Source organism: Artibeus jamaicensis, unplaced genomic scaffold (genome assembly GCF_021234435.1).
Source record: "Artibeus jamaicensis isolate MK-2021 breed Jamaican fruit bat unplaced genomic scaffold, CSHL_Jam_final scaffold_1964, whole genome shotgun sequence".
Lineage (NCBI taxonomy): Eukaryota > Metazoa > Chordata > Mammalia > Chiroptera > Phyllostomidae > Artibeus > Artibeus jamaicensis.
In genome coordinates, this window is record NW_026522030.1 from 33602545 (window position 1) to 33629064 (window position 26520).

Here is a 26520-nt window from a genome sequence, read left to right on the forward strand (position 1 = left end):
TAACTATTAATAATAATAGTCATTATGACTATTACTAATGATACTACTAATTATCTATCACCATAATTATTTAGTTGTTATCTTTAAAAAGTCTTGACCACCTCACGTTTATGTCTAGTTATATCCATAAAACAAAAACTAAAAATAAGTAAAGTAGTTCAAAGCCTATGGTTTGTGTCATAAATTTTTATTCTAGTCCCTTTACGAATGCTATTGCTTTTCTTTCTCATTGATGGAAGCTTCATGCCGATTAGCAATGAGTGATGTTATTGTGCCGAGGCACTGGAATTCCAGGGGTGACATTATGTAACGTGTGGAAAAATTCCATAACTTTCTGACTTAACCTTAACCTTGGTGCCGTTTGTGAATGGGAACTTTTTCTTATCAGAACTGTGTATCTTTATTGCCTATTCTGAGCTTGTTCCAGGTATAGAACATCCATTGATTTCTAATGGAATTTCCACATAGAGAAGGAATGCAAATGTGTAATTGGGAACAAAAGAACATGTTTTGTAAGATGTTAGGAAATAACAGTGCCGTTAAGAAGAAGAATATCATGAGGGGCTCTTTTTGGGTCAGTGAGTAATTAATATGATTAACGATTAATTACTAATCACGAATGAGAGACAACCATGGGTTATTTGGTAGGACACTCTTATATTCGGTTTTCACTACTGTCTAGAAATAACATGTTTAGCGCTACCAATATAATATACCTTTCCCCTTTTTGTTTTATTTTAAAAATAAACTAATATTCCGTATATGCCAGAGAGTGACCAGCTTTGCTCCAACCCTTTCCCAGCGCCCTCTTCCCGGGAGATGCGGCTCCGAAGGCAGACGAGGGTCTGCAGGAAGCACCCTGCACTCCCAGTTCATCAGGACCGCCCAGCCATACAAACTCAAGGTGCCATCACTTATTTTTAGACTTGAAAAAAAAGTCGATCTTGCATACTGAGACCACTTCTTCATTTAAAATTGGAGAAAGGGTTAGGGTTAGCCGAGTGGGGTGGGATTGAGGGTGGGAGGTTGGTGTGGGTAGGGTGGGGGAAGTGGTGGTGGGAAAATGGAGACAAGTGTGTTCAAACATCACTTTTAAAAAGTTTAAAAAAATGGAGAAAGTGGGGTACAAATAGGGCAACCACTTACAAGTGCCATAAACAGATGGCACAGACCAAAAGCATAACACAGCTGTCCTGTAACAACCAGCAAAGGCCCTGGACAGAGCCCTGGGAACTGATAACACTGGGGTCGACACTCCGTCCGGCCGTCCTTGTGCCAGCTGCCACCTGGTCCAAGTCAGTTTATGGGATGGTACGAAAAACGTAACCATTAACCCAACCCCCAAACTCCCTCCCCTCTCCCTGAGCCTGATTAGATGTGACTGCTTTCTTATTCTCCTTTGCTTCTCTCTCAGGTTGTCCTTTTGCATCTTATTTCATCCCTTTGACGACTTCTTAAAATTACATTTAGCTTGATATTATAATATGACAATGATTATGTGTGTGCACGTGTGTATATATCACTGCTATGCCCCCTCTTCCCATGTGACCTCAGCCCCACTTGCCAGTGGACACGAATGCATTGCTCAAGAGCTTTGTATAACTGGTTCCATAGCTCCTAGAGCGAAAAGATATTTTATAAAATTACCCTTAATCACCATGAATGATAACACTTCCTTTATTCATGGAAACAGGAAGCTTATTACAATTTTTGCGATGACCCCCCCTTTAATGGGAAAGAATAATTATTGAATCTTATTATTTTCCAGGCATTATGTTGGGTGCTTGGTTGAATTTGGGGTGCAGGTGGGTTGAGGGACATATAATGATGACTGAGAAATGGTCCCCCCCCACCCCCAGAGTAAAAACCATAGTGCAGTATGATGGGTATTGAAATTGAGACTCATACTCAGTGTTAGGGAAGAACATGGGGATAGAGAGGTGCATCTGATGCGAGCAGCAGAGGGTGGGTTTTCAGGTGAAGAATAGTATTTTTTCAGTACCCATTACCACCGCTGGAGGAATGTAATCAGAATAAAGAAAGGAAAATTAAAACCAGCCTATTTGGATGCATTTTGGCAACATTAGTGACATTTTTCTAAGTGGTTAATGAATCTATTTGTAAGGTGAGGTTAGAGTTTTTGTTTTGTTTTTTTAATAGTTGCCATTTATCCACTATGGTATTTGAACCCATTTCCTTGGGAAATTAAAAGTTGTTGTTTAGTTAGTGGCTCTATTTCAAATGGGTAGTGTTTTAAGTTGAACTAAATAAACTCAGTGTATCTCAGGTTAGGGACTCTGGAATTATTAGATACAACAAGAAGTAGATTACCTTAAAATGCCAAAGGTTTGGTTTCTGGTTTCTAAAGTTCTATTATTATTTTTACCTGGTCTTGATGTTTATTTATTTAAATTACAGTTTACATTCAATATCACTTTGTATTAGTTTCAGGCATACAGCATAGTGGTTAGACAAACACTTTGCAAAATGCTCCCCCGGATTTTTCCAGTATCTACCTGGCACTGTACAGAGTTATCAGAATATTATTGACTAGATTCCCTGTGCTTTGCTTCACATCCCTGGGACCGTTCTGTAACCGCCAATCCACACCGAGTCCCTTCACCTCTCTCACCCAGTCCCCGCACCCCCTCCCCGCTGGCAGCCATCCATCCTCCGGATCTGTGAGTCTGTTTCTGTTGTGTTTGTTTTTATTATTCTTTAGATTACCATATGATTCCACTTAGATGCGGAATCTAAAGTTTTCTTATTATTTCCATCTCTAGGATATCTGATGTGTTTCATTAGCTAGAACATCATGTATCTGAGCATTTGGCAACCACTTCTGTTTTATTTCCCAACAGGAAAAGTCTACAGTCATTCATAAATCAAGGAAGAAGTCGAAAGAACAACTTATATCAGATGATTCTGGCTTCATTTACCCTTACAACGACCTGCTGGTTTGGGCTGTGCTAATGAAAAGGCAGAAGATGGCCATGTTCTTTTGGCAGCATGGAGAGGAGGCCACAGTCAAGGCAGTGATTGCTTCTATTCTCTACCGAGCCATGGCCCGTGAAGCTAAGCAGAGCAACATGGTGGACGATGCCTCGGAAGAGATGAAAAATTACTCGAAGTAGGAATTTTCCCTTCACTACATGCTAAACATCGACAGTTCTTAGAACGGTTAGACACATTGACCTGCCTCACCTTAGAACTTGTGGAGGAGCAAACCCCTTGTCAGGTGTTTCATGTTCTCTCCTATAAATAGAGTTCTTCAGGTATTTCTAAGGAGCTTTGGGAATAGTGGAAAAGGGGGTGGCCTTCCAGTCAGGAGACTTGGGTTCTGGTCCTAGGCCAGCACCCAGCTGGGCAAGTGAGTTGACTAGATCTTGGGACTTTAGTTTCTTTGCTGCCAAATGTTCAGTTAATGATTTTGAAAGTCCCTCCCAACTCTTGAACTCTTTGATACTAAGTTAAATTAAAACTTGTGGTTTACTTTAAGTATCTTTCAAGTAGAAAAACAAATAAATCTATTGTGTATTAAAGAATCAGAGTGAGATAGAAAAGTTAGAAATGTCTTCGATTTTTTTTTATTATGAAGGCATTATAATAGTGAGGAAAAAAGGGAAGCTGGAGTTAATAGAAACAAATTTATGATTTTGATTTAAAAAGTTCTAGAGACTGACAGCACCTACTTTTTGGAGGAAATGATCCCCCAGAAAACTCCAGAAAATGTCTCCAGGAGTGACTTCCCTTAAGTTGTCTATCTATTTTATAAAATCTTTTTAAAAAAGGAGTTATACAATATCCCTTAATTGCCAGTCAGTTTGAACAGCATTTTCTATAAAAAATTCTGTAGGAGGTCTCATCAGAGAGCCCCAAACCAAGCTATACAGAGCTTGTTTTATGGGGTGAAGTGCCTTCTCCCCACACATAGCCCAGGTGCTCCCCATGTAAACCAGATTCCACCTGTCGCAGTGTGAGTAAGTCCTCCCTCCCCATCCTTCAGGAAGGGACCCCAATTCGTTTCCTGAGTGGCAATCCCTCTAAAGTAGCTTCTGCAAACTGAGACGATGAAGTTGCTGTTTGCTCTTTTGTGTCGGTCTTTTTCTGAGTCTGGTGTGTAATCTTTGTGAACGTGCCTGGGGCTCTCACCTGCGTTGGTGTTCACTGCTCACCCTGGGTCATTGCAGACAGTTCGGCCAGCTTGCCCTGGACGTGCTGGAGAAGGCGTTCAAGCAGAATGAGAGAATGGCCATGAAGCTGTTGACCTATGAACTCAAGAACTGGAGCAATTACACCTGTTTGAAACTGGCCGTGTCTGGAGGGTTGCGGCCCTTTGTTTCCCACTCGTGCACCCAAATGCTGCTGACGGACATGTGGATGGGGCGCCTGAAAATGAGAAAAAACTCTTGGTTAAAGGTACTTTACTTGCTTTACAGAGTTTACTCTTAGTTTGGTCTGGAGGTCAGTACTCTTGAGTTCATTTTTCCCCTGTTCCAGAGGGTATCTTCATAAAAACGGTTTGTATCTCTGATTCTCACAGATGAGCTGGGAGCTTTCCAGGGGGGCCTGACAACTACTTTGCCTCCTGTCGCCACAACTTCTTTTATGAAGCGGGGCAACTGTACCAGCCCTGACCATCACAAAGGCATACTCATGAAGTTTGCTGGAAGGCCTTAAACACAGGCAAAATTTTGTTAGTAGTAAACTTCTCTCTGATCATTATAACATAAATAAATGAGATTTTTTTAAAGTGAAATTTTGCTGATTTAAGAATACTAACTGATAATAAACTAAATAAAATCAGCCATTTCTATTATTCTGTTCATTCAGTGTCAGGTTTCAGGGAGGGAATTGCTGTTTAGTAAGGTTGCCCTCAAATACAATTGTTTACACCACTGTCTCCAAATTCTTCTGTTCCATTACAGTTTAGCCTCACCTCTCATCCTGAATTATCAAGAGTAATTTAGTAACTACTAAGGGCATTAGACTTAGGACATTAAACCTAAGTCTACAATGTTACATTGTGGTTAAGCTTAAGGAGAGCGTGTGCTTATGAAACTGGAAAAGGGATAACACCTGATCGTTAAGAGCTCCATAAAACTTTTATATTTTAATTTTATTCTTTTTTTAGAGTTATTAAAAATGTAGTTTCCCAAGTAAAATGACTGTTCTTTTATTTTTGGTGAATACACTGTAGAAAACACAAAGAAATAAAAGGTATAAGACATGAAATATGTAAAAGGGCTTGCACATTTTAATTCCACTAACGAGATTTCAGAAATAAGAGAAAAATCAGTCATAAATTCTTCCACGTAGTTCCTCTATGTGAACAAAGGGATGATACGTGTCCCTGGCGGGACAGAGTGGGATATTGCAAGATTTCATCCCGCTACTTGAAATGTTGTGCAATTTAAAACTTATAAATTGTTTATTTCTGGAATTTTCCATTTAATATTTTTGGACAGTGGTTGACTGTGGGTAACTGAAACCATAGAAAGTAAAACCATGGATATGGGGGGACTCTTATCTATATATTCTAAAATGTCAAAATGTATATATGTACATGCATATAAGTTTTCCTCTTTTTTAGTTTTTACAAAAACGGGGTCCTGCTATTATTTTCCTGTAACTTGCTTTTTTCACTTAATATAACTTGAATATCTTTTCATCATAGTTAAATTTTTTGTCTTTTTAAAATTATTTATATATTTATTTGAAAGAGAGAGAGAAAGTGAGCGAAACACTGATTTGTTGTTTCACTCATTTCATGCGTTGGTTGCTTCTAGCCTGTGCCCTGACTGGGGGTGGAACCCACAACCTTGGTGTATCAGGATGGTGCTCTAACCAACTGAGCTACGCAGCCAGGATACTTTTTTTTTTTAATGGTTGCATGTTATTTCACTGTTAGGTTGTTCCACACCAGTTATTCCTCTATATGTGTACATTTATGTTGACACCATTTTCTTCTTATTACAAGTAACCCTGCAGCAAACATCCCTCACCACATCTGCTTGTGTTCATGTGTGTTTCTGAGGCAGATGCTTCTAGAATTGGAATCACTGAGTTAAACGGCATTTATAGAATCAGGGTAGCAGTTGAATTGGTGATGGGTCTGACATTTTGTATGCACTGGAACCTCAAGTTTACTATTTGAATAACACTGTAACTTGTTTAACCCCTACTTCGTATTTTGCTTTGTTTTCTTTTAAAGATCATCATAAGTATTCTTTTACCTCCCACCATTTTGACGTTGGAATTTAAAAGCAAAGCGGAGATGTCACACGTCCCCCAATCCCAGGACTTCCAGTTCACGTGGCACAGTGATGAGCAGAGCCCCAGCAGCACCAAAGAAAATGCTTGTACGGTTAGTGCAACACCGCAGTAGACTGAGTACTGACTGCGATGCAAATGCACACACACGCAGAGTTTATTCATTCAGCAATCGTAATCACATTCTAGAATGGTCAGATATAGCATATGCGATAAATCTAACGAACCCTCATGTATGATTCAGCAAAATTTCCCTTTTCTGCCTCAAAGCACAGATCACAGACTTTATTATATCTTGACAGCTGCTTACCTTTTCATATTGCTTTGTGACTAGCAGAATAAATATTTCTCTAAGACAACAATAAGGAATGCCTCATATCTTTAAAAATCTGTAATTATAATGTTCTTTTTCTCTAAGAAGAACAGTAAAAATTTTTATTTTCTTAGTATTCTGTGGCTGAATAGTTTTACTTGAGTTCCTAGGTGTATACTTACTCTTTCCTGGGTAACTTCAGCTACTTCTCTTTCAACCCATTTTCACTGGAGAGTCTCCAATATGCTGCCTGTGGGTATATATTTTATTTTTATTTCTCGACTTGTATCATTGCTTATAAAATTATCATATACTATCAGGAGGTATAAACATCTCCTCTGGTACTTAATACTTTAATGAGGATCTTTAGCATCTTGATCTGACATGCTTTTTTACTTACGGTGTATTTGTTATAACATTAAAAACTGTTAGATAAATATTAAATGGAAAACAGTTAATTATAAATTTGTGATTGGTTAGTGCCTCGGCCAGATCAGTTCAATATTTTGATTGTCATGCCTGTTTGGGTATGTATGTGGTTCTCTCCTCTCCCCTCCCCCCCTTCCTTCCTTCCCTTCCTTCCTTCCTTCCTTCCTTCCTTCCTTTCCTCTCCCTCTTTTCCCATCCTCCCTCCCTTCCTTCCTTGCCTGAGCTTGGTAGCTCCAAAGGCAAAATAACTTTGCCATGAGAAAAGTTGCTAACCCCTCAAAAGCATGACTTTTGATGATGTGAGCTTTCTTACAAAAAAATGATAGCAACATGGCAGAACAGATTAACTATTCTATTATGAAGAGAAGCCTTCTTACCAGGGATCCATCAGTAGGGGAAGATTAGGGATTGGAGACCACTTCGTGATTGAGGTGGCAGTTGTACTATGTATGACTTGAGAGCATGGAAAGGGAAAATAGCATTTCAGTGGGAAAGAAGATGGTAAGTAGGGGCTCAGAGGCAAGAAATGCAAGGCTTATACAAAGCACCGTGAGTTGTATGGCATGGCTGAACCAGGTTATAGTGGAAACGAAACAAAGAGGGAATATTTGCAGGTATGGCCGAGAAAATAGAGTGAGGCTAGATTGTGGAGACTACTTTATATCCTATGAAGGAATATGGTTTTAATCTGTAGGTAATGGTGAACCAGTGAACATATATGACCAGAGAAGCAAGGTGACCTGACCATTAGGAAAATTATTCTGCCTCTAATGTATAGGATGATGTAGCAAGAAGACCATCCATGGAAGTAGGGAGAGAATAAGCTAGTCTGACCATCCATGTGAGAAGTAATAGGGGTTTTATCCAATTGGCATGGAGAAGAGAAGACAGATTTTACGTGAAGAGTCAAATAGGGCTTGAATATGGGGCATGGACAAGAGGGAGATATCAAATATGATTGAGACATTGCTGGTTAAAACAAGACCATCTTTGAAAAGACATAGGGATGACTGGAAAAAGAGCAGGTTTCAATGGGGAAAGATGAGCTTGGTGTTAGACATATTGCTAAATCACAATAATAGTATTTGAAAAAGTTGAATAATCTATTTTTATCAGAGTATCATTAAGTGGAAATGATGACCGTAATACAATGGGAAATAGACATGAATTGTAGAGAGGAAGGGAAGGAACAAGGAGAGAGAAAGATTAGAGTAGAATAAAAACTGAGGAGAATATATTTATGTTTACCTTATTCTAAGAGGAAAGAAAGTCCTGAAACAAATTTATTCCCATGTCTTCTTCATCATGGGAGCTGATGTCTTTGAATTCAACTCAGAGTTAAGATCAGTTGATACTTTACAATCCATACCAAAATGCTAAGAATAATTAAAGACCTAATGAAACACTCCTAGAAAAAATAGTAAGGGAGCCCTGGCCGGCATGGCTCTGCTGGTTGGAGCGTCGTCCTGTACCCTAAAGGACCCCGGTTTGATTCACGGTCGGGGCACAGGCCCACGTTGCCAGGTCGATCCCCAGGTGTGTGCAGGAGGCAGCTGATTTGCGTTCCTCACATTGATGTTTCTCCCTCTCTCTTCCCTTCTCTCTTGAATGAGAATAAAATAAACCTTTAAAAAATAGTAAGGTAAATGATTAAATGACAGGTCATTACTTGAATTGCTTTCTGGGGTCTTTCTGCAGTGGTACGGATGTCATTAAAATCATAGTAAATGATGACTTTGTGATGCATTCTAAGCCATTTTAACTGTGGCTGGTGCAAACCTGTCAGGACCCAGGTCCGTTCCTACACCTGTCAGGGCCAACTTCACTTCTGCTTCCCAAAGCGATGTGGATGCCATTCACAGCAGGCACTGACGTAACCCATCCAGATGCTCCAGGCCTCAAAAGTGGCGTTTTCCTACAATTATATGGACAGCAAGCAAAACTTGATTCATTTCTTGGCTTGAAAAGTCTTGCAGGTCTGGCCCTTCAGAGAGCGCTTTTGTGGATGAGTTGAAGAAATGTACTAGTCTGAGAACACTTCTTTTATATTTAATTTTTTAAAACCACAAAAGTAATACATTTCCAGCTTAAAAATTAAAACTACAAAAAACTATAAAAGAGGGTGAAATCTCATTGCCTTCTTTACCGCCATTTCTAGGTTTCCTCTTCTCAAAAGCAGCCAGGCTACAGGTTCTTTTTCTCTTCCTCCCTCCCTCCCTCCCTCCCTCCCTCCCTCCCTCCCTCCCTCCCTCCCTCCCTCCCTCCCTCCCTCCCTTCCTTCCCAGATATTATTCTATTTGTACGTTGAATGATTTTGTCCACATACTGAGAACTATTGGTAGAGATTTGATAATATGCTTATACCCAGATAAACTTATTTGGTACCGTGTTGTTAAGGAATATGACCTGTTTTGTTGTTTGTCTGACTTAAAAAAAATAAATTTATTGGGGTGACACTGGGGTCCTATAGGTTTCAGGTGTACATTTCTATGATTTGTGATCTGTATATATTGCATTGTGTGCCTACCACCCAAAGTTGAATCATCCTCTATCCCCATATAATCAGCCTCCTTTATGCTTTACTGACCCCCACTCCCTTTCCTCAGGTCACCGCCATGCTATTTTCATTTCTTTCCCTCCCTCTTTCTAAAGTCTCTTCTCTGTGGACACCTGTGTGGACACCTGTGTGGTCACATCCACGCCACCACTTCTCTGCCACACAGATACTCATTGCTTATCACCTGCGAGGGTTAATCCCTGTGGACCAACACACAACTTCCGACAAACTGATGGAAGAATTGATGCTGTCTCTGGAAACATATACATACAACACAGATACTTGTATATACTTATGGGATGTTTAAGAAACTCCAGAAGCCCAGGGTCCATGAACTTCAGGTGAACTACCTCTGGTATAAATGAGCGGAGAAGCTCTTGAAGCCAGAATCCTAACACTAACGCTGTGCCCCACTTTCCTGTGAACTGAAGGAGATGCATTATCGTTGTGTCCATTTTGTCCTCCTATATTGTGGAAATATTATTGTTCATTGATTTCACGGGGATTTTTCAAAATCCTTAGTTCCAAATACTGATAAAGGAGATGAAATAGAACAGGAACAGGGACCATTTAAAAATCTTTGGTACTACCCTTAGTGTGAGTAGGTTTGATTACCAGAGACTCAGCTTGCTTTCCAGGAATACCCTCTACTCCCTACCTTGTCAAAGATTTATATAATATATATGGTATTTTTCCTTTAAAGAATAAGGTTATAATTTGGTGGGTGGGTACCCAATTAATTTCTAATATATTTATTCTATATGTTTATGATATTTGGGGGATATTCGCATATGTCAATACTTTAGATAAGCCCCTGACAATAAATTGCTTATTTTACAGAAAGTCTGTGATATGGAAAGGGGCCCTGACGAGAAACTAGATGAAAATCAGCACTTTGCTTTAAGGAGTGGTCCTCAAATCCTTCCACTGACCAGGAAAGTCTATGAGTTCTACAATGCTCCAATTGTCAAGTTTTGGTTTTATACGGTTAGTTTCACTGTAACAATTTATGATGGTTAATAGCTAAGGATAACATTGATAATGATAATATGCGTGATTTGCCAACTTCTGATAAGACGCAGAATTGCAGTTAGAAAGTGGGAGGAATGACTAAGGAGGTAGGAAAGAACACGGGAGGGAGGTGAGTAAAGGTTAGAACAAATCTCTCTCACTCTGGGAGTGAAAGAACAAGCATTTTATTCTTTTTTGAGTGCTTTCTCTTAGTGAGCTGGGACTGAGCACTTGAAGCTTTGTGACGCAATAAAATGAACAACAGTGGTTATAGAATTAAGTGATGGGGTAGATTCTTCTTGGACAAAAAAGTTAGGAGTTTAGTCAATTTTTTCTTTGTAGGAATAATGTGTAATACAGCCAGAAATGCAAGTGTTATTTTTGTCTTCAAAGTACATGTTGATAAATATATAGAACACAAAAAAATTGTAGAAGTTTAATTATATGAACAAATATTAAATGTGTGGTGGGTAGTAGAGATGCAGAGAAAGCATGAACTGTACTTTAAATGTGTAGGGTGCTTTTCACTTTTATTTAATAACATTATTTTTAATGCTTATTTATACTTAAATTGCTCACGGGTAAGATTTTGTATTTTTTCTTTTCTTTTGGTATTTTTTTTAATGATCCTTACTCAAGGATATGTTTACTGATTTTAGAGGGAGTGAGGGAGAGAGGAAGAAAGACACTGATGTGAGAGAGACATAGCGATGGGTTGGCTCCCCAGCGAGACCTGCAACCTATGTACGTGCCCGGACCCAGCATCGAACCCGCAGCCTTTTGGTTTGTGGGATGACACTCCACCCAGCTAAGCCACCTGGCCAGGGCAAGATTTTTGTGTTTTTAAAAACATTTGAATTGTGACTGTAAGAGGATATGTGTTATATCTGAATGTGTTATATTTCAAAATATTTACTGGCTCAACTACACACTAACTTTATATACCTATTCAATAAGTGCATAGCTCTAAGTAACTTTCACCTGTTTCAAAAGTCAAATCTTCTTTCAAATAATATTTTTACCATTTTATGAATATGTAGTAAAATTACATATTCCAGATAGTCTTATAGTAAGCACTTTAACCATCATCACGTCATTGGGAAAAGAGTATTCAAGTATTTCTTTCCTTAGAAATTTACAACTTATGAACTCTCAGAGGCAGGAGCAAAGCTAAACAAACAGACAGCGACAGGAATTGCTAACTGAGAGAACAAGTCAGCCCGCCGGACCTGCCCCCACACATGGTGAGCACAGCACGTCAGTCTCGGCTGTCACTTTGCTAGGTTGCCCTGTGTGTGCTTTATGGAAACAGTGTCTTATTATACATGTTGTGATGAAAAAGCAAAAGTGCAAACATTTTCAGGTCTTTTTAAGAGAATTTGAAAAAATAAAAAGAGAAGCCATACTACCAGTCTCAACAGTGCTTCAGTGTCTGGCCACCTTGAAACAGTGACAAAAATGTAAAAAATCACCACTTGAGGCCTTGGCTGGTGTAGCTCAGTGGATTGAGCGTGGGCCTGCAAACCAGACAATCGCGGTTCGATTCCCAGTCAGGGCACATGCCTGGGTTGCAGACCAGTTCCCTGCAGGCCAGTTCCCAGCAGGGGACGCACGAAAGGCAACCATACATTGATGTTTCTCTCCCTCTCTCCTTCCCTTCCCCTCTAAAGATAAATAAATAAAATATTTTAAAAAATCACCACTTGAAAGAAGAAACTTATTAGCTCATGTCACTGAGGGGTCCTCGAGTGTCCTCAGACATTGAGACATGGACCTAGGGAAGTATAGAGTTAATAGACTTTACCTTAACTTTCTGATACGCTTTTCCCTACAGCTCCTTCACTCCTAGGCAGTACCTTTCGGAAGTGGTGGCAGCCATTCCCCATGTAGAACTAAACTTAGAAGACTGAGAAAAGTTAGGTAGAGCTAAAAAGAAAACGTGAGAAATATGGATCCACGTTAAAAATAATATTCTTGTGGGATGAATAGCCATCTTCACACTCACCCATTTTTCTCTCTATTGATCTGAGACTTTAATACAAGTGTTGATCAGCCGGCATCGCGTATGGTCTTTGAAGCTACTTAAAGGGCTGCACCAGCTCATGCATTGTTGGCAACCATGGAAACTGGTAAAACCTTTCTGTCGGGCAGTTTAGTCATACATGTCACAATTTTAAATGCGTGTGCTCAGCTATTTTACTTCTGGGAATATATCTTTTAAAAATTATTTTATTATTATTATTTTTAAAGGGCTGGTGAGTGTCTGCGGGTCTTGAATCACCCTCGCAAGCAAGAGTGGTTATAAAGCCAGCCCCAATTTCTGGGAATTTTTTTTTTTGCAAGAAATATTTATTTATTTATTTAAAAAAATTTTTTTTATTGATTATGCTGTTACAGTTGTTCTATTCTGGGAATGTATTTTAAAAAGATAAAAGTGTTAGAAGAGATTACAGGCCTCTTATCGCCATGTACATATGTATGTGTGTGTTTACCATGTTTTAGTTCTTCGGGCGGGGAGTTTGGAAATGTATGTTTAATATACCCAATTAGTAATGAAACATATTCTTGAATGTCTACCATGTGTCAGGCCAAGGGCTAAAGTAAGAACATCCACTGTCTTTAATGTAACTGAAGCTGGGCAGTACTTTTCCCACTAACCAGAATGTTTTAACCAACCTTAACTAGAACTCCCAGCAGTAGTAAATGCCATGATTTAGTATATTTGAATACAGGCACCTACCGATGCTACTCATTTGGCATGCTTGGCACGCACACGTTTTTCAAGTTTGAATGGAGAGGAAGGTGTGTGATTCCCTCTTGGGTTGCTGTGAGCTTGAAAATGCCCATTCTGGAACATGCAGTGTTCCAGAAATTCTGGTCAGGACGAGACAGTGGCCCCTTCCCTTGCATTAGAAAACAGTGGTTTTCACTCTTGCTACTACATCCTAGAGTAGAAAACTGGAGCCTTGTGTTTTCCTCGACAGTAGGTCACCAATAATCAGAGTGTGGTCCCTGTTGTGTTTTCATGTTATCTTGTTGCAGTTCTCACATGTGTGTCTGCTCAGCTCGGTCCTTGTCTGCTTGGCCTCCTCCGTTATCACCGTCACTCACGTCCAGGAAATGTGTGTCCCCCTCACAGATGGTGTATCTGGCTTTCCTCATGCTGTTCACTTACACTGTGCTGGTGGAGATGGGGCCTCAGCCCAGCGTGCAGGAGTGGCTCGTTATCCTCTACATCTTCACCAATGCCATTGAGAAAGTCAGGGAGGTGAGCTAGCCCTTCTCGCTTTGTCTTCTGCATGCCTCTGCTCCGTGTTCTGGGCTCTGGTGATGAAAGTGGGCGGGTCCAGAGGGAGGGGGGACAGACAGTGCTGATCCCGAGTTGTGTGCTGCCGGAAGGGTATCGAGGAGAACGCCTCTGATTGTAATCCTTTATCCTTGCTGAATACTTTCTTCTGGTTGTTGCTCTTTGAAAGCAGTTGTTTTCAAGGACATCTTAGTGTGTTTATGAGTTGTGGAGTGATGCTATCTAATTTTCATTAGATCTTCCAACGTTTGGATTTCCAGGAAATGGGCTTTTTTAAAAATAGTTTTTTATTTTTCATTTACAGTGAACATACAATATAATGCTTGTTTCAGGTATATAACTTACTAAGTGGTCACCCTGATAAATACTGTACATAGTTATTACAATATCATTGACTCTATTCCCTACGCTGTACTTTGCATCTCCCGTCATTATTCTGGAACAGCCCATTCTTAATCCCTTCCCCTTGTCCACCCAGTTTCCTAGCCCCCCTCCCTCTGGAAACCACCAGTTCTGTTTGTTTTGTTCTTTAGATTCCACATATCTGTGAAATCATATGTTATTTGTCCTTCTCTGACTGACTGATTTCACTGAGCATGATACCCTCTGTCTATCCATGCTGAAATGGGTTTTTAAGATTGATGTTTCATAGCCTAGCATTACTTGCATATTATCAGTTCATCTCAGAATGGCAAATAAGTGGTCAGAGTTATACAATAGGTAAAGAGTTTATTTATAGCTTTTGAAAGATTCTGCTAAATACCCTGGAAAATTTAAGCTGAAAATCCCTCTGGGGCAAGTAGTCCAAGAAATGAAACAAGACAAAATTTTTGTTTTTACTTTGCAATGAGTTGCCTAAAACATGTTCCTATGAAGTTACAACTTGGTCACATATAGTTATGACTTACGTTGTTTTAGATATCAATGTGCATGTGTCTCTGTGTGTGTGCATTTGCACACACTGATTTTCTCCTAGAGCTCATGGGGCCAGATTATGGAATTCTTTGGTTTCCAACCAGTCTTGTTTGTACTTGGCTATACATCATGAAATGAAATTATAGCTGTATATGAGACCTGTCCAGAAAAAATTCAGCCATTTTTAATGTAATGAGAATGGTTTGCACAATCTATGTAATTGGCAGCCAAAAAGAGTGGACTAGAATGTGCATGCATGAACAATGACAACTTCACTGTAGTAGTCAGTGGGGGTGGTAGACGCCATTGAGTGAGACTGTGTACCGTGTAGACATTGCATTCAAAATGACTGAGCGAGTAGAGCAATGAATCTGCATCGAATTTTACATTAAGCTTGAACATTCCTCCACGGAAACTATTCAGATGATTCAGAAGGCCACAATTGTGGGCAATTGGCGACTGGCAACTTTATCATGACAACATACCTGCTCATGCATCGTATCTTGTGCAGGGTCTTTTGGCAAAACCCCAAATCACCCAGGTGACTCAGACCCCCTGCAGCTCAGATTTGGCACCTTACAAGTTCTTTCCCAAAACTAAAGTCACCTTTGAAAGGGAAGAGATTTCAGACTGTTGATGAGTTTCAGGAAAATATGATGGGGCAGCTGATGGGGATTGGGAGAACTGTGTGAGGTCCCTACTTTGAAGGGGACCGAGGAGTCATTGTCTTATGTACAATGTTTCTTGCATCTTCTTCAATAAATGTGTCTATTTTTCATATTACATTGCAGGATACCTTCTGGACAGACCTTGTAGATCCATTGCAATATTAAGTTTTAAAATGTCTTAGTGTTTCCCTGTGTTAGTTTAGGATAAATGAAAGCTACTTTAATAAAAAAAACCTTCTGTTTGGGGTTTCAAATATCTAGCCAGCACTGACAATGACATTAAAATGTTTTTATGAAATTGCTTAAATAATTATCCAAAAATAACGTAAGTCTCCCAAATCCTCTATTATTTGGCAGGATTCAAATTAGTCTTTAAATTAAGCAGTGGATATATTAAAGAAGATGATATTGATAAAACTCTGAAATGATACCTCATTCTTTAAGATTCCCCCTTCCTTTCTTCTTGTAGGTTTGCAGCTCAGAACCTGAAAAGTTTACTCAAAAGGTGAAGGTGTGGATTAGTGAGTACTGGAACCTCATGGAAACGGTGGCTACTGGCCTGTTTTTGGTTGGTTTCGGCCTTCGGTGGGGCGACGCTCCTTTGCACACAGCGGGGAGACTTATCTACTGCATTGACATCATATTCTGGTTCTCTCGACTCCTGGACTTTTTCGCTGTGAATCAACATGCAGGTCCGTATGTGACCATGATTTCAAAGATGGTGAGTACCTGCCGCTTGTGTACTCTTGTGTTCTTTTTAAAGCATCCGCCTACTTTTATGGTTCACATTCAGTAGTTTAAATTTGTTTTCCCCTAATGCAAAGTTTGATGGGGACTCATGGGGGGGCTGTCCTCTACCCAGTGACTCAGGGATCCAGAATCCTTTCATCTGGTGACATAGTGCTGTCAGCCTATGGCTTCTAAAGTCTCTGGTGACAAGGAATGAATGGGATGGAGAAAGTCTAGTGGCTTTTAACTGGTCTGGGCAGGAAGTGACTCAAGTCACTGACACTTCATAGCCCACTGGGCAGGTAGATCTCATGGCCCCAGCCCCATGGAAGGAAGGCCAAGAAATGAGAAATGCGGAGCAGCCCCGAATACTCAGGGAATAGTTGTGTCTGCCTCCGTGAACATGTGCAGTGAGCTGATGTACGTGTAGCAGGTGAAATGAATCATATAAATGTGAAACAAATCATGTAAAAGACCTTTAAATTGTAACACAACAGTCTGTATTCTATAAGCTCTCCTCTATGGTACGTTATAAAAACAAGGTTTACCCTGAATGTAAAGGCTAAGTGACTGGGAGTTAGGAACCACTGGATTAACAAACATCATTTCAGAGCTCCTTTTTGCATTTTTTTTGGTTTGTTTGGGAATTTCTACTTTGTCAGGGGGCCCAGTAGCATGGAGGTCGCCAGCAGAGTCTTTGCCTGATCCATTTCTCAGACTGCAGTCCGTTCTTGAAGATAATTGTGTGGATAGAGAACCATTTTACTGATTTTAGTATTGCTGTTTTTTTTTCTTTTCCTAACCTCTAGTCCAGTTGATGAAAAGATAGGTATTAGCTATCCACAAGCTATTCACATTTCAATACTTCTTATAAAAAGAAGCACAGACCCTCTGTTGTTAGAATACTTGTGCTATTTCGTAGACCACATTGACAGGGATACACAGTATGCAGGGAAAACAAAATGCTTTAGTACGAAGAAGTGCCGCTATGTGGGGACTGGAGTGTTGGGGTCAATGACAGGACAGTCTTGTTATTGGCAGGTATAATCATGATGGTTGCTAGCGCTTCATTGTTTCAAATTTCAAATCTGTGGTCAAATTCTTGTTATGCTGCACTATTTTGCAGACAGCAAACATGTTCTACATTGTGATCATAATGGCCATAGTTCTGCTGAGCTTTGGGGTGGCACGCAAGGCCATCCTTTCGCCGAAGGAGCCTCCGTCTTGGAGCCTTGCTCGAGATATCGTATTTGAGCCATACTGGATGATGTATGGAGAAGTCTACGCAGCAGACATAGATGGTGCGTAGGAGAGTTCATCTGCAGCAGCAATTGAACTTTTGCAGATAGTAGAATAAAAATCTGGAAAATAATTATCCGAATCTTAAAAATATAAAAAATGTATGGTATTCTAGCCCTGGCTAGTATGGCTCAGTGGATTGAACACTGGCCTGCCAGCAAAGGGATGCTGGTTTGATACCCAGTCAGGGCACTTGCCTGGGTTGTGGGTCAGGTCCCCAGTAAGGTGTGTGCAAGAGGCAACCACACATTGATGTTTCTCTTTTTCCTCACTTCCCCTCTAAAAATAAATAGATAAAATCTTTAAAAAAAAAACCCATGGTTAAAAAAAAATTTATGGTATTCTGCTAAGTTAATGTGCTAAATATTTGCTTATTGTCACTGGACTGTGATTCATCTTATCTCATTCTTTTAAATTCTTTTTTTTTTTTTTGTAGTTTGTTCAAAGAATTCATCCTGCCCTCCTGGTTCTTTTCTTACTCCATTTCTTCAAGCTGTCTACCTGTTCGTGCAGTATATCATCATGGTGAACCTGTTAATCGCTTTCTTCAAGTAGGTTATTTTAATTAAATGCGGTTATTCTGTTGCAGTCAAAACGGGGACAGATATTTTGAGTAAATTTTCATGTATTTTGAGCACGTAACCTTTGGTTTTGCGTGCTCCATATTTTATTTCTACGGTTTAAAATTACTATGGGCATGAAGCTACTGTTAGAAGAGAAAAACAATAAATAGAAAGTATAATAAAAGTAGAATGAAAGGAAAATTGTGCCCTGTCAACCTCATCGACTATAATGTTGCCATGCTTCCAATTATTACTTGGGAATGATTTTCTTTATTAAGTAATAATTGGAACCATGGCAACATAATAGTCGATGAGGTTGACAGTTGGCTAACTGTCTTACCTGGTACCTTTGTCTTACCTGGTAACCAAGGTTACCTGGTATCCTTTGTTCAGTTGGTGTCCTGAGCAGCTCATTTTGTCTTCTTTCCTGCATGACTCTTCACTTATTCTCAGTCTCCTGTTTGGGTCCTCTTCCCCTTAACCTTTTGGCATTGGAATGACCCTGGGCCCAGACCTTGATCGTCTTTTGTTTACACTTTGTTTGGTGCTCCTGGTCAGTTTGCTTTGTGTGCTGACAAATCCTAATTTATATCTCCAGCCCCATTTTTTTCCCTTTGAACTTCAGTCCTGTAGTTCCAACTGCCCCCTTCCATTGCCAGTCAGATATATGATAGATTTCTAAAATTTTAAAGGCTCAAATTCTTGATCTCCCCTCTTTCCCAACATGTATTTATTTTACTTGTAGTCTGCTAAATCTGTGACACAGACCACAAATGTCTGTCTGTCAAAGTTCCGTCTTCTCACTTGATCAAACCAAACACCTCGGATTCGTTCTCAATGCCTCTAGTACTTCTAACTCCGAAGTGTTGGGAATTGCCTGTTGACTCACCTTCAGATACATCACCACCAATCCAGCCTCCTCTCACCACCTCACTGCTCCCGCAGAGCCTCCTCGTTTATTTCTCTGCTTCTGTCTTTGGCCCTGTATTCTGTCGTGAATGCAGTGAGCTTTGCAAACATGCATTGGATGATGTCACTCCCTGGCTCTAAATTCTTTAATGGTTCCCCAGTTCCCTCCTGGTAGAAGTCGAAGTTCCTACCATGACCAAGGGGGCCCCGTGGAACTGGGCTTCCCTTCCACCTCCCAGATCACACATTGCACTACCCCGCCCCTAATTAGTTTCTCTTTTTCAGCCACACAGGTGTGTCTGCGTTTGCTGTTCCCTCTGTTTGGAATGCTCTTCCCAGATGTCAGTGTGGTTCACTCTCTTACCCCTTTTCAAGTCTTCGCTCAGTGGTGTTTACAAGTGAAGCCCTTTCTCTGTCCGTCATCTCCTTGGCATGCCTGGCCCTCCTTACTTTTCTTTCTTCATAACCACTTATATATACAAATATATTTTGTAATTTACATATTGTATTTTTCTCTTTATCTGGCTTCTCTACTGGCATATAAGCTCCTCAAGGATGCTTTTTTTTCTTATGAATTTATCCCAAGCACTGACAAAATAAGAAAAGGAAAATCAATGCTTGGACTCTAAGTAAGGAAAGTAGAGAAGATAAAGGCCAGAGGGAGGCAAAATAAATCCGCACACCTAAAAAATAGCTTGTATGTAATGGGGTGACCCGCCTTCCTGCTTCTTACAAGATTATATGGTAGCTATTATCACTTCTGGCTCCCACATTTTATGAACTTTAAAATTTATCAGTATTTAGTTATTATAGTTATTTTTTGATATATCAGGTAATATTAAGAGAAATGCATGAAATTTTTATATCTCCAAATACATCAGGTATAAAGAGAGGTTGAGAAATCCTCACCTAGACCAATTCTCTCACTTTAGAGGTGGAAGTGTTAAAGACCAAACAAGCTGAGAAAACCAAGATCTGACTTCTGGCCCAGGGGCCCCGTCCAGATTCCTTGCAATTACCAGGAACCTGAAATTCACTCGGAGGATCTGCACCTGTGGCCAACAGACTGCAGTCACACTTGGCGTGGAGGTAGCCTGCAGTCTGGTGGTCCTCAGACTTGCAGGTGGCCACCTGGGTACAAATTGGTATACAGTCTACCACTAGAGTTTCTAATTTGATAGTTCTGGGATCAGGCCCAAGAATGTGCACTTCTGGCAAGTTTTTAGGTGGTGCTGTTGCTTCCGGTTCAGTGACCACACTTTAAGAACCACTGTTAAAAACCAGTCGTCCATTTCCTCCATCTACTTTATGGACCAAGTGAAATGTGCCCCCTCCTCTTATTCTAAACTGGCCTTTTCTAGGACAGTCCAGGCTCTTTTTCTTTATTATTACTCCAGTTTAGAGTTGCCTGTATTTTTATTTGATAAATTTGGCTGCCCTACTCAAGTACTTCTCTGCCATCTTTCTCTGAAGAGACTTGATTTTATATTAGCCTAAGTGAAATGTTAAGATGGACATTCTATTGTGCCATAGTTTCACTGTGCTATAGACTTAAAGGTAGGTAGTTAAGGACAATATGTTGTTTTAGAATAAGTGAGTAACTGTACCACCCACCACAACTTCCATCAAAAGCTCTATAATATCAGGTCCTGGCTGGTGTGGCTCAGTGCGTCGAGCAGTGGCCTGCAACCTGAAGGGTCACTGGTGTGATTCCCGGTCAGGGCACCTGGCGGGGTTGCCACCCAGATTCCCGTATGGGGGTGTGGGAGAGGCAACCTATTGATCTATGTGTCTCTTGTGCACCAATGTTTCTCTCTCTCTCTCTTTCTCTCTGCCTTCCCATCTCTCTGAAAGTAAATAAATACACTCTTTAAAAAAAGTTTTGTAATATCAGGATATTTATTGCACTAGCCACATATTATAATCGATTCAATTAAAGGAAGAATCCAAGGTGGCCTATCAATAAGCAGCTGCTTTCATTGCAAAGTTCATCGAAATAATATATGTAGCCTTTAAATAGAAGCTGTACTTATTTATTTACTTCAGGACGAATTGATTCTTTTCCCGTCTCTTTTTCTTCATTAATATTGTTTTGTTTGAGTGTTTTAACTAGGGTTATTCTAGCAGTTCTCATATTTGACATTAAGAGAATCTCTTCGTAAAGTTAGTGATATCGAGGAACATGAAAGCTGTTTACCATGAATGATGAATTATGGACTGAAAAGAGTTTACGTGAGGAGAGGTGGTAAACCAAGCATAGTGTTAAGTTCCAATGGGCAGTTTCTGTTCATTGCATTTAGAATGTTAGCATTTTCTTCTCTTTGATCATAATTTCTACCTCCTGCTTATTATTCTGATTAGCATGTTTTATTGTAGAAGGTGATTGATGTATTTTGTTTGGTGGGAGAAGAATTAGAAATGCCCTGGATATTTTTTATTGGCTAATTGCTGATACTGTCAGGTGGATCAATCATGAAATATGGGGAAAAAAACCTCTTATATTTCAGGATTGCTTATTAAAACATGGTCCCTCTTTTATTACAAATTACAGTAATGTTTACATGGATATGAAATCCATTTCAAATGAACTGTGGAAATACAACCGCTATCGCTACATCATGACCTACCACGAGAAGCCGTGGCTGCCCCCGCCCTTCATCCTGCTGAGCCACGCCGGTCTCCTCCTTCGCCGTCTCTGCCGGCATCGAGCTCCACGTGACCAAGAAGAGGGTGATGTTGGCTTAAGTAAGTTTTTGTGTAGGAGGAAGAGTGAAGATTGGAGATTCAAGGTGAAGACACAGCCAAGCCAATTAAGTTGTCAGTTAAATTCAGGGCACAGGATGGAAGGCTCTGGGAGTATCAGCAGAGGAGCTGGGCCTAAGTAAATGTTAATACATTGTCATTGTGTGGTCATAGTCCATTTCCCTAAGATTAATTGATACTTTGGAGGAAAGGAATAGGCAGGAACAGAATCCTAATTTGAATGTGTAAAGGCTTTATGTCTCCTGGCTTATCTGTGTTTTCTCTGTTGTCCTGGAAATTCATGGTCTAAGGAAAATAGGTAAGTGACCCTTTTTGTTTAACTTAATGGCCAGTCACAATTCTCTTGTTTTGTAATCTGTGCAGCCCGGAGGGGATTCTGAACCAATGTTTCACATCGTCAAGACCTACAGCTCAGGATGCAGCAGAGTGGCTTCTCTCTCTCTCTCTCCAAAGCTTAAGTCTACATATTTTGAGATTTTCCTGGTTTTTTTCACTAAGCCATAGCTTGACTGCATGATATGACTGTCATACTAATTGTCATAAGAGAACTTTCCTTATTACAGTTTTACAGGTCTTCTGTGGTTCCTCTCAAGCAATCCCACAGCGGATACCAGGCCCATTTCTAGACAATTTCTAGATAATTTCTAGAGCTAGATGAAATAGGTGGCATAAATCCACAATCCTTTTTCCCAAATTCTAAGTCCAAAGTGCCTCTGAAAATAGAGAGTCTCTTTTTCTTCATAAGCTGCGGGAAGGCTCATTTGGGTAGAAGTGGCTTATGAGACTAATTAACGTGAACCCACTTACTCCTTCGCCCCAGGTAGTGTGAATGTTCATCAGTTTTGCTGCAGAAATAGTTGAGTGTTTGATTACAGGGGCTGCCCCCAGCTATGGGCTTTACTTCATTTATGGTCTATTACTCTTTTACTTTTCTAAGACTAGAAACAAATCTGAATTCTACAACACAATCTGGTTCCAGGAGTTTCAGATACGGGGGTGTGGAGCATTTATACACTGCAGGGAGCCCTTAGTGGAACAGAGGCTACTGCAAGGTTGACAGGGTAATATGCTTTTATTCCTCGTAGTTAGTTGTGTGAAGTATTTTTCTCCTCTTGAGTCACTTAGGAGATTTCTTTTTCTTTTTCATTTCTTCCCCCACAAGAGATTCAGTCTTTATATAAGGAAGCCAAAGCACAAATGAAGTTAATGTAAAGGCTTATAAGAAAGTTAATGTAAAGGCTTATAATGTAAAGGCTAACTGGACCTGGCTGGTATGGCTCAGTGGATTGAGTGCTGGCCTGTGAACCTAAGAGTTGCTGGTTTGGTGCCCAGTCAGGGCACAGGCCTGGGTTGTGGGCCAGGTCCCAAGTAGGGGGTGCGTGAGAAGCAACCACACACTGATGTTTCATCTCCCTCTCTCCTTTCCTTCCCCTTTCTCTAAAAATAATTAAATAAAATCTTTAAAAAACTTTTTAAAAAGGCTAATAATTGTACTGTAATCCTTAGGCTTTTACTAGAGCTCCATCCAGTCATTGGATGCAGAACCGCTGAACCTAACAGATTGTGAAACATTTGAGAGATCCTAGAATTAACTGGGATTTGGTCAGACTTTTTAACCCCCTACCAAAGAATGTTTCCTGGTCTCCCCTGGGTCTGGGCTTATAGGATGATTCTGGTACATTTTCTGTTCACTCCAAGCTCTGGGAAATTCTTGAATTTTTGTGAGATTGCTTTTACTCCTCCGTAGTGAGGTTCGAGATGTTTGCATGTGGGGCAGCAGTGCCACCTGGCGGACGGTGCCGAGAATACTGCACATGCTACAAGCGGCACCTGTCAGTGGAATTGCTCTGTGGGCTGCTTGCTCTCAGGAATCCCCAGGCGGTTCAACTCATGACACTTGTCAAATTTCTCGTTCATCGGGGATTCTTCAATGCAGACAGTTATTTAGAGTTGGGGAGATACTGGATTTTTGTTGGTATTTGAAAAAGTCAGAAAACATTATGCACTTGAACATTTTCTCTTAGGCATGTTTTTCAATTTAAAATTGATACTTTTATTTCCTATTTTATGGGAAAATAATGGAACACTTTCACTTTTAATAAATTCTGGAGAACTCTAGTGGTTCCTTTCTTCCTACTTTAAGTGAAATTATTGAAGGAAGAGAAACTTTCTCCTTTTTTATGTTTTTTCTTTTGTGACACCATTTTTATATTTTCTAAGTATTGCAAATTTGCTCAAAAGATGTATTTTCTGGTCAGAGTGAGAGCCAAGCTAGTAGACTGAATGACTGCTGAAGTTTGGCCTACAATTGCATCACCAAATGCTGTGTCTTGGAATGAGTTTCATTATCATTTTGTCAGGGAAGGTGGATAGCCTCAAATGGCAATTGAATGGTAATAGTGTATCTTTTCTTCATAGAATGTAGTATATACAAACTCCGTGTAACAAGGTACAGCTTTCTTGCATTTACCAGGTTAATTTAAAAAAAACTTTGACTTCTAGCATTGAAATTAACCTAGTTTATTTATTGTCATTTTGATTGATAAACAGTTGGCTGGGTGGAAAAAGGTAATCTGTTTTGGGGAGTCAAAAGTTATACATGGATTTTCAACTGAGAGAGAGTTGGCTCCTTTAACGCCATGTTATTCAAGGGTCAATTGTATAGTGAGCTCTTGCTGATGGGTAAAAACATTTTAACCTAGTAAAATATTAAGAGGAAGAGTCTCGTCCAGGTTGAGTCATTTTATCCACAGGAGTCACCTTCAAATTCCCATGTCTGTTAGCAGAACAAACAGGAAAGGCCCAGACTGAGTGTCCAGGGCTTCCTACACATTGCCTCTCCATGGAATACGGTCTGACAAGCCAGCACAGTTTTACTATACAAGCCACGGTTCATCAAATGTCAGCACAGGTGGAAGGAAAGCCACTCACACTGGCTCAGTTTCCTATTAAAAGGGAATCACAGTTGTTTTCACGTAACATACTTATTTCCACAGAACTCTACCTGAGTAAGGAGGATCTGAAAAAACTTCACGATTTTGAAGAACAGTGTGTAGAAAAATACTTTCATGAGAAGATGGAAGATCTGAATTGTAGTTTGGAGGAACGAATCCGAGTGACATCGGAAAGGTAAAAGATACATGTATTTCCCACCCCCAAATTACTACCCAAGTTCCAATTCTACTAGGATGTCTAAAAAAGTACAAAGGTCTACTTCCCAAACCCAGAGGTTTGGATTCTCTAAGATGCTCTTTAGTAGCATATAATATTTATGTAATTAGTGCATGTGTATCGAACATCTACTATGTTCCCAGCTGTCTTCTCGTTAGTGGAGGTAAACGGTGAATGAGAGACAAGAGTCCCTGCCCTCTTAGGACTTATAGTCTAGCATGTACAGGTGGAAGGGTGAGGGGGATGGAGGAAGAAAAGTAAACAAGGAAACACGTAACAGAAGTATGTAATTTATTGTCTGGCAGTAAAAGCAATGAAGAAAAATAGTGTGAAGGAATGGAAAATGATGGTGGTGAGGCATCTGCCGGAGTTGGGAGTTGGAGAGGACAGTTTTGGGGAGCCAAGTGCAGACAGGTCACTCCGAGGTACTCGGAGGGGAGACACCCGAGGGAGCTGGGCCAGGCGGAGATATCAGGTGGCAAAGCGTGGGTGGCCAAAGGAGCAGCAAATGCAGGCGCCAGAAGCAGCAGTGGTGCCGGGAGCTGCAGGCAGGCCCAGAGACGGTCTCGTGTCCCGTGCCGGTTGCATCGGGAGTCGTGAAGGTCTCAGGACACTTGACCAGCAGTTATTTGTACAGTGGAGTTGATGGTTGAAATAGGTGAAGGGTGAAGAGAATTGGAGACAGCAATGGCAGACAGCTTTTGTGAGAAGTTTTACTGTGAGTGGAAGCAAAGAGGGATATGGGACATGGTAAGGTTCTTTTGCTTTGTTTCATTTCATGTGGCCATAGCAACAGAAATGTGGGTCCTCTTGGAAATGACCCACCTGCAAGGGAAAAGCTGCAGGAGGAGGCGAGGCGGCTGGCTGAAGTGCAGCCCTCAGGAGGGGGCTCATGGAGCAGGTGGCCGGAGAGGCTGTAGCCGGTGCACCAGGTGATGCAGGAGGGTTGGGGATGCAGATCTCCGAGCAGAGTCATCAGCTGAGAGCGCCCGTCAGCATGTGTGACCTGGGGGGACAGTGCAGGGGGGCCGTGTTGGGGTTGGAGGAGAAGATGTGTTGGGGAGAGTGAACACATCAGCAGCTGGAATCGGATCAAAGCTCTTGGGGGTGGACTGCTGATGGTGGGAACAAGGCGTTGTGTTTGAATAAGGAGGCTGGCATGCGCTGGTGTGCATTTTTTGGAAGACACAGAACTGCCCTTGTAACTGGAAGCAAATTGGCAGAAGTGAAATGTGTTCCTTCTGACTATAAAATGTGTGCTAACCAGTGATGTGTGTATTTCTCTGGTGTCAAATAGTTGGGTAGTGAATCCTCACATACGGCTTTATTTAAAGCTGAATCACAGTTAAAACTTTCTAAATGGTTCACTATGGGCTTGTCATATTTCTGGGCTTTTCTGCTGATACCATATTCATGCAAACAGGTGTCCAGGAAGCTGATTGAATTTCAGACTGAAATTGAATATTGGGAAAAGTGTGATCATCAAAGAAGATGTGAATCCACAAAATTCTGTTTTACCGAGATCTCCCACACGTTCTGCCTCCATTGCTGAGACGGCTCCGAGGGCGGCCTTGGTTGTTGCTTTTGTATGAAACGTACCCAGACAGGGGTTT

General features: G+C 40.6%; 1 protein-coding gene across 10 annotated transcripts in view; it reads left to right on the forward strand.

Annotated features, from left to right (window-relative positions):
* TRPM6 (transient receptor potential cation channel subfamily M member 6) overlaps positions 1-26520 on the forward strand; it is a 156357-nt gene that overhangs the window by 89440 nt on the left and 40397 nt on the right. For 9 of the 10 annotated variants that reach the window (XM_053656229.1, XM_053656233.1, XM_053656234.1 and 6 more), the window contains 11 exons: positions 803-904; positions 2862-3130; positions 4191-4419; positions 6215-6367; positions 10413-10559; positions 13723-13851; positions 15943-16194; positions 17329-17503; positions 17938-18052; positions 21525-21718; positions 24733-24865. In XM_053656229.1, the coding sequence (XP_053512204.1) occupies positions 803-904; positions 2862-3130; positions 4191-4419; positions 6215-6367; positions 10413-10559; positions 13723-13851; positions 15943-16194; positions 17329-17503; positions 17938-18052; positions 21525-21718; positions 24733-24865 (1898 nt within the window). The remainder of the gene's footprint in view (positions 1-802; positions 905-2861; positions 3131-4190; positions 4420-6214; positions 6368-10412; positions 10560-13722; positions 13852-15942; positions 16195-17328; positions 17504-17937; positions 18053-21524; positions 21719-24732; positions 24866-26520) is intronic. The other variant, XM_053656230.1, reaches the window with a different exon arrangement.